We start from the raw sequence: 8,203 nt of genomic DNA on the forward strand, positions 1-8,203 counted from the left end.
AGTCTGGGTGGGCTAGAGAAACAAATTCATAGATATTCCTAAGTGTATAAGAAAAAGTTTTATATAAAGAGTAATTGTATATTAAGAAGCATCCCATCTCAGTCCAGATCAAGTCCATAAGCCCGATATTAGCCCATATGTTCAATTCCAGTCTATAAATTACTCTTCAGCCTCATGCAGCACATGCAATAATGCTGAATGCAGGAAGGTCATAGGCCAGTGGGTGGAAAGTCTTATGGATCCAGTAGCGGTGGGTCTCCATGTGGCTCCTCTAGCTCCAGGGCTTTGGCTCCCTCAGTGTAACTCCATTGGGCTTGTCATCCAGAATGTCTCGCAGCAAGCATGTGTGCCCTGCCTCTAAGGAGGAACATCAGAGTTTCCAGAATCCTCTGGAGAAGGCCAGGCCCACACAGAGGCCTCCTGGGCTGTGACTTGATTGAGAGGCTAGACTCCACCCCTTCACAGGTTGACACATCATGTAAATGCCACACCATCTGTGTTCACCCCGAGGTACCTCAGAAGAAAGACAACTTGCTAATGAAAATTTCCCTCTCACTGCCATCCAGTCAACACCAACTCATAGCAACCCTATAGGAGAGGGCAGAATTTACCCTCAATAACCTTGCATTTAGCAGTCGCTTAACTCACAGACCACCAGCAGTCCTTAAGTATTCAATCACTCCGAGCTCCCTGTGTTAGACCAGGTTGACTAGAGATCCAAGTCCAGAGAGGCCCTCACACATATATGTAAGGAAGAGCTTTGTGATGACATATTAGAATTTCATAAATTATATATAATCCTATAAAGTAGTAATTATATTTCAAGAGAAGATCCCAGGCTAGTCCAACTCAAATCCATAAGTCTGGTATCAGTCTGCAAGTCCTTCTTCAGACTCATGCAGTCACAAGCAATGGTGCAGAATGCAGGAAGAAAGCAGGTTGGTGGGTGCAAACTCCCGTGGATCCAGTGGTGGTGGTGACATCCTTCAGGGCTCTGGCAGCAACCAGGGTCAGCCAGCAGGATGGTGAAAGCAGAGTGAGCAAGGAGGTTCCCAGGATCCTCCTTATGAGAAGGCCACGCCCACAAGGAGTCTCCATCAGGTTGTGACCTGATTGACAGCCTAGACTCCACCCCTACACTTTAAAAAAATCATTTTATTAGGGACTCATACAACCCTTTTTACAATCCGTACATACATCATTTGTGTGCAGCACATTTATACATATGCTGCCATCATCATTCTCAAAACACCCACTCTCCACCTGAGCCCCTGGCATCAGCTCATTTTCTCCTCCCTCCCCGCTCTCCCTGCCCCCTGAACCCTTGATAATTTATAAATAATTATTTTATCATATCTTACACCATTCGATGTCTTCCTCATTCAGTTCTCCGCTGTCCGTCCTCCAGGTAGGAGGTTACATGTAGACCATGTCATCTGTTTCCCGTTTCTCCCTCACCCTCCCTCCACCTTCCCTATATTGCCACTCTCACCACTGTTCCTGAGGGCTCATCTGTCCTGGATTCCCCGTATTTCCAGTTCCTATGCATGCCAGTGTACATCTCCTGGTCCAGCCGGTTATGTAAGGTAGAATTGGGATCATGATAGTGGGGGGAGGGGGGAAGCATTCAAGAACCAGAGGAAATTTGTATGTTTCATCGTTGTTACACTACACTCTGACTAGTTCGTCACCTCCCCACAACCCTTCTGCAAGGGGTTGTCCAATTTCCCCCAGAATGGCCCTGGGTCCCCACTCTGTACTCCCCCTCATTCACAATGCTATGATTTTTTTTTGTCTTTGATGCCTGATACCTGATCCCTTCGATGCCTTGTCATCTCATAGGCTGGTGTGCATTTTCCATGTGGGCTTTGTTGTTTTTTAGTTAGATGGCCCCTTGTTTATCTTCCAGCCTATGGGACCCGATTCTATATATCTTGACAACTGGGCGCCATCAGCTTTCTTCACCGCACTTGCCCTTGCACCCTCTTTGTCTTCAGCATTCGTGCCAGGGTAGGCTTCCACCCCTACACTTTTATATATCTTCAAGTTGACATGAAATTATGTGAGTAGCACACTCACTGCCATTGAATTCATGCATACTTGTAGCGGCCCTGTAGGGCAGGTAGAACTGCCCCGTGGGTTTCTAAGGCTGTCACTATTTCTGAGAGTGGAAAGCCTCGTCTTTCTCCCATCATCTGGATTTACTGGCCTTTTGGGTAGCAGTGCAATGTGTACCCCTATGCCACCAGGGCTCCTTGGAGACAGATGCACCTGCTGCCATCAAACTGATTCTGACTCCCAGCAACCCTGTATGCAGGGCACAGTAGGACTGCTCCTTGGGGTTTCCGGGACTGTAAATCTTTATGGGAGCAGGCAGCCTCATCTGTCTCCCGTGGAGCGGCTGGTGGTTTGAACTGCCAACCTTTGGATTGTGAGGAAAATACTTAACCCACTGCGCCGCAGGTTATGGGTTGGGCTGCTGATGGCAAGGTCAGCAATTCAGAACCACTAGCTGCTCTGCAGGAGGGCGACGAGGCTTCTACTCTGACAGAGTGATACTCTCAGAAAGTCAGCAGGAGCGGTTCTGCCCCGTGCTGGAGGTTCGTTAGGAGCCAGCGTCAACTCAATGGCAGTGAATTCGGATTTCTCAGTTATTGTGTCCCAGGGCCCCAGGGGTAGAGCCAGTTCACGCCTCCCTGGCATCCAGTTTGTGATATTATCATTAATATCACAGGCAAGGAAAAGTTTGGCTCCAGGCCATTCAACCATGGCTGCACAGGCCATCGGCTTGGAGAGGTCAGAAAATGCAGCTGAATGCAGAAGACGCGGAGAAGGGAATCTCATGGCTGCTGCCTGATGGACGTGGGCTGATAGCGGAACAATGCTTGCTTTTATTGTCTGACTCTACAAAAGGCATCCAGCTGCGTGGGTCCTCACACGCCATGGGTTGTATTGAGAAAAGGAAGCCCAGAACACTTCATTGTGCCCAAGTGGGACCTCTCTGCGAACCAAGAGGCAGTCATTTGAACAGAATTAGGGGATAGTGTGTGTGCAGCAATGGACTCAAACAGAATAACCATCCTGAGGGCAGCACTGAGCCGAGCAGTGTCTCCTTTTGTCGTACATCAGGTTGCTGTGGGTTAGGATCCACTCAATGGAACCTAACAACCATGCTGTTATGGGTCAGAACAGACACAGGGTGATGGGTTTAATATATCCAACAACTCCGTGAGGCTGCTGGGTGTCGTCAGGTCAAATCCAACTCAACTCACCCCCAGTTGATACAGAAGAACTGTCATCATTGGATTTTTCTTGGCTATGATCTTTTTCGATTCAGGCTGCCAGGTCTCCCTCCCCAGTGCTGCTAAACAAACAAACTCAACTCACTGGATTTCTGAGACTGTCACTGTTTATGGGGGTAGGAAGCCCAGTGTTTGCCCTGTGGAGCTGTTGGAGGTTTTGAACGGCTGACCACATGGATCACAGCCCAACTCATAACCACTGCACCACCAGGGCTCCTCGGCTGGGTGAGTTCACTCTGCCAACCTTGTGGTCTGCAGCTGAGCAGTCATCGCACCACGAGGCAGGTGGTGTTAGCGTCCCCAATTCAGGGGTATAGGAACGGAAGCAAAAGCTCAGGCCCCACGCCCAAGCCACGTGAGTCATAAGCAATCAAGTCAGGATTCGAACCCACGTCATCTAGTCCCAGAGCCCAGGCTCTTAATTATGATGGTATCTACCTCACGGCTATGGAAACTGGAGTCTCACTCCCTGACAGAGCTTATGTGGGACAGAGCCTCATCCAATCTGTTGCGGTTTCTAACATCCATGGTGTTTCCAATAGCATCCAGGTGCTCACCTTTTCCCATACCACAGGGGGAAAAATTGGAACATGCATGTATTAGTCATCTATAGCCACTGTAAGGTCCCATAACAAATACCCCCAGTACCACAAGGTCATGCCCAAGGTAAGAGGTTGGATACGTGCGGCTTTGCTAGTTCGCTCATAGGTCGAGGTAGAAGCTGGTGGTAACCAACAGCTTCCACCTCATCTAGGCTGCCTTCTCTTGAATGAGTGGGATGCCTTGGGGGTCTGCGCTGCCTGTCTGTAATCCCCCAGGGGCTTAGCTTGGGCATGTCCTCCTGGAACGAGTGGTAGAGGAAGCTCATTTCTCCAGGTCTATTTTCATCCTGTCCCCGCTGCTCACATTCCATGGGCCAGAGCTCACCCCACGAAGGTGCGCATTCAGAAGGGGAGGATGACGCACAAGTACACAGCAAAGGCTCATTTCCACAATCTACCAGAAAGTAGAGCTCTGCAGGCCTCCTCAGCCTTTTCACACGAGGGGTGGGGCTTGGTGTTACAGGAGCCAGTGATCTTCAGGGATGTGGCCATGTACTTCACCCAGAAGGAGTGGCAGCTGCTGGATCCTTCTCAGAAGGACCTGTACAAGGAGGTGATGCTGGAGAACTATCGGAACCTAGCCTCCGTAGGTAAGGACAGTCTCCTTGCGAGTCTCTATTGGCTTTCTTAGAATGAAAGGTTGTGAAGCTTCTGGGAGGCATTGATCCATTCTGCACTTGGATGGGGATCACCCACTGAGGCTTTGGTATGCTTCCCTTCATCCTAAGGTTGGCTCTGTGCAAAGTCTCAACATGGCTCCCAGCTGGGTGCTACAGGGACCAGGGATCAGTGCTGCAGAAACACATACTTTCTTCATTTGCAGCCGTCACAGTTGAGTGCGTTTTTCTTTGGGTGTTCCTGAAAGTAGTCTTCCCCCTCAACCTGACTGGTTTGGTCCCGTGGTCACAGATAACCAACCAGATAACCAATGAGCCCAGGAATGAGCTGACTGTTCCACTTTCTGGGCCCATCACGGATCCCCACCTATGTCCATTTGAGCTGACGCGGGTGCAGGTGGGGGCAGCTAAGGATGGGGTAGAAGCTGGGAGACAGTCTCCCACATTCCCCTTTGGAGGTCCTTCTTATCACAGGACGGCGATCATCTGGGTCGAACATGAGTTCTGAGAGGGATCCAACGTCACTTCCCCTTTCTCCTCCGGGGCAGGGTATCGGTTTTTCAAGCCGAAGTTGATCACCAGCTTGGAGCAAGGAGATGAGCCTTGTGTCAAGGAGAGAGAAGGCCCTGGAGCAGCCCTGCGAGGTGACGAGGGACTCTGTATACACAACATCTCCACTGGTGAGTGGAGGTTACGCTGTGGAAATCTCCATGACAAATTCTCCCCAGATGCCCACCACACCGAGAGTCAGGGAGGAGAGACCAGGGTGCAAGAGGTGTCGTCTTCTGGGGTTCCTTTCCTGTCCTTCCCCTCTGAGAGCTGCTCCCACTCTGGCCCCCTCAGTACCACGCTTCTTCCTTTCCCTCCATCCAGTCTGTGAGGGTGGAGTACCACGCTCCAAGAGTGTCAAACTCTTGGGGCAGCAAAAGACAAACCTGAACTCAAGGCTTTTGCATCGGATATGCTGTGTGCCTGTAGGGCCCACCATGCACCTCTCAGCTCAGTTCTCACTTCCTCTTCAAGGCTTTCCTCAGGGCCCACTCCATCCTCCCCCAGCACACCCCCCCCCCAACAAACACACCAAGTCACTTTCCAGCTCATATCAGCATTTTAAAATTAGGCTTTTAGACCTATCACTGCTTTGTTGGTTTACTATTCAAGTGGCCTTTCCCTCCATTCCTACTGGCACGTAATAGTCTTGGGGTACAATGGTTAAGCACGTGGCTGATAAACGAGAAGCTGGTGGCTTGAACCCACCAGCAACTCCTGAGGGAAAAACCCAGTGATGGGTTGTTCCCTTAGAGATGACAACCTAGGAACATCTGTGAAGCAGTTCTTTGTCACACAGGGTTGCGATGAGTCAGAATCAACTGGATAGCACCCACTGACAACAGCCAGGACATAGAGAATCCAGCCTTTGTCTTCCAGAAAAGTGTCTCTCACTGATCTTCAGTTCCTCTGTCATGATAGATGTTTGTGTGGAAATTCATCTTGTGAGAGAGAAGCTGGAGATAAGGTAGTTGGCTCACACGGGGAGGTTCTGAATACAACATCGTGTTGAGTGAGAGGTATGATGACAGTAACTTTTAGCCACGGTTGCTTGGTCACATGCCCCTTCCATCCCCTGACTGCTTATCAAAGAGTGCGTCTCACCCGAGGAGGAGTTTTCCAATGGAAAAAGGAAGAGAATGTTGGATGTAAATGTTGAAAGGCACAAGGTTTCAGGCAGAAATAAAGTCATGCCAAGCCAGATGCCTTCATCCACCCACCCATCACTTCATGCATCCATCTACCCACCCACCCAACCTCTCATCCATCTATCCCTCCCTCCATCCACAATATGGATACGGCTCACAACAGGATGCTGAGTGGAAGAAGCCAGACACAGAAGGGTGAGTGCTATAGTGTTAGTTTCATAATGTGGAAAGGTGAGCAGGGGTAAATGCATGCTGTTAGAAGCCCGGATGGTGAGTTTCGGTGGGGCATCACTGAAAGAGAATGGAGTGTGTGTGTTTGAGGGGAGGTTCTGGGGTGATGCTTTCTGGAGTTCTCTTTCTTCATCCTAGTCCTATGCATATGAGCACACGTTCACTTTGTGAGTATTATTTAGGCTGTACTTATGAAGTATATTATACTATTTAGAAAAAAAAACACAAGGTGTTTGCATTCTAAATTTCTTTCAGATAAGGAGGCTAGGTGTAAACTGAAGACATCACTTCTAAAGGAGTCGTCACAAGGAAAGTCAAAGAACGTGTCCCAGAGGGGTGGTCCTCAGGTTGCTAGGTCAGAAAGGGCCTTGGAAAGTGAGAACAGAGGACCAGAGGGAAAGCAGAAATCTGACTCAAGCCTGGCCACACAAGACAAATCACACAAACAAATCTCCCGTGGCAAGCAAAACCATGAGTCCGTGGTCTTGAGGAGACATGTAAGCCACAAGAGCCACATGCCATCAACTATAACACCACAGAGCTCTCTTAGGGAAAGGAAGGCCTTCAAGAAAAATACCCATGGACAAACACAGGATGCAGATGTAACAAGACAGCCAAGACCCAAAAGGGGGAAGACTCACTTTGAATGTAAAGAATGTGGGAAAACGTTCAACCAGACCCTTCACCTTATTGAGCACGAGCGAATTCATACTGGAGAGAAACCCCACAAATGCAACGAGTGTGGGAAATCCTTCAGACATAGCTCGTACTTCTTTACACACCACCGGATCCATACAGGGGAGCGGCCTTATAAGTGTAAGGAGTGCGGGAAAGCCTTCAACAGCAGCTCCACCCTCAGCAGCCACTACCGGATCCACACGGGGGAGAAGCCCTTCAAGTGTGATGAATGCGGGAAAACTTTCAAGCAGAGCACAAAACTGACTCGCCACCGGAGAGTTCACACTGGAGAGAAGCCCTATCATTGTGGGGAGTGTAAGAAATCTTTCAGCCGCAGCTCATCCCTAGTAGAGCATAAAAGGATCCACACGGGTGAGAAGCCCTACCACTGTAAAATATGTGGAAAGGCTTTCAGATGTAACTCCCACCTTTCAGAGCATCATCGAATTCACCAAGAGGAGAAGTCATACCAGTGTAAAGAATGTGGGAAGAACTTCCGAAATGGTTCCCACCTTTCAGAGCATAAGAGAATTCACCTGCCAGGACCTCCTGAGGCCTGCCAAGAGTGCGAGGGAGCCTTTCCCAACAAGGTGGCCCTCCTCAAGCACCAGAAAAGCCATGAAACAGATGATATTTATCAGTGCAAGGAATGTGGAAAGACCTTCCGGTGTAAATCAAGCATCCAAAGACACCAGAGAATGCATGCTGGAGAGAAGCCTTACATGTGCACAGAGTGTGGGAACTCGGCCCTTAATAATCACTGCAAAACCCACACTGGAGAGAAACCAAATCCATGCGCCAAATGTGGGAAAGACTTCAGGAAGGTCACTTCCTTGACGCTCCACCAGAAAATACATGCTCTATAGAAAGGACAAGTAAGCCCCGTGTCTATGAAAGAGCCTTTCACAAGAACACACATCTCTGTACTCTCTCGAAGCACCAAAATAGAAGGAAAACTGTTAGTAGACTCCCTTCATTTCTCACCAGAGATGTGCTATCAGCCCAGTAGCTTTTAACTGGAGGAATTTCTGTCCATCTTCCAATGGAGACATTGAGTCATGTCTAGGGACATTTTT

At 49.2% G+C, this 8,203-nt stretch overlaps 1 protein-coding gene across 1 annotated transcript; it reads left to right on the top strand.

Annotated features, from left to right (window-relative positions):
- Positions 1-4,394: 4,394 nt before the first annotated feature.
- On the top strand, positions 4,395-7,993 carry LOC142432570 (uncharacterized). Its single transcript, XM_075537795.1, has 3 exons — positions 4,395-4,494; positions 5,070-5,201; positions 7,050-7,993. The coding sequence occupies exons 1-3, from the start codon at positions 4,395-4,397 to the stop codon at positions 7,991-7,993; spliced, it is 1,176 nt and encodes a 391-aa protein (XP_075393910.1).
- Positions 7,994-8,203: the final 210 nt, after the last annotated feature.

This window comes from Tenrec ecaudatus, chromosome 18 (genome assembly GCF_050624435.1).
Source record: "Tenrec ecaudatus isolate mTenEca1 chromosome 18, mTenEca1.hap1, whole genome shotgun sequence".
Classification (NCBI taxonomy): Eukaryota; Metazoa; Chordata; class Mammalia; order Afrosoricida; family Tenrecidae; genus Tenrec; species Tenrec ecaudatus.

Bases quoted from the DNA above. Each gene is read 5' to 3' on its own strand.
- LOC142432570 (XM_075537795.1), top strand. From the start codon at position 4,395: ATGTACTTCACCCAGAAGGAGTGGCAGCTGCTGGATCCTTCTCAGAAG. The intron at 4,495-5,069 runs GTAAGGACAGTC...CCTCCGGGGCAG, and splicing joins TCGGAACCTAGCCTCCGTAG to GGTATCGGTTTTTCAAGCCG. The intron at 5,202-7,049 runs GTGAGTGGAGGT...CACAGGATGCAG, and splicing joins TATACACAACATCTCCACTG to ATGTAACAAGACAGCCAAGA.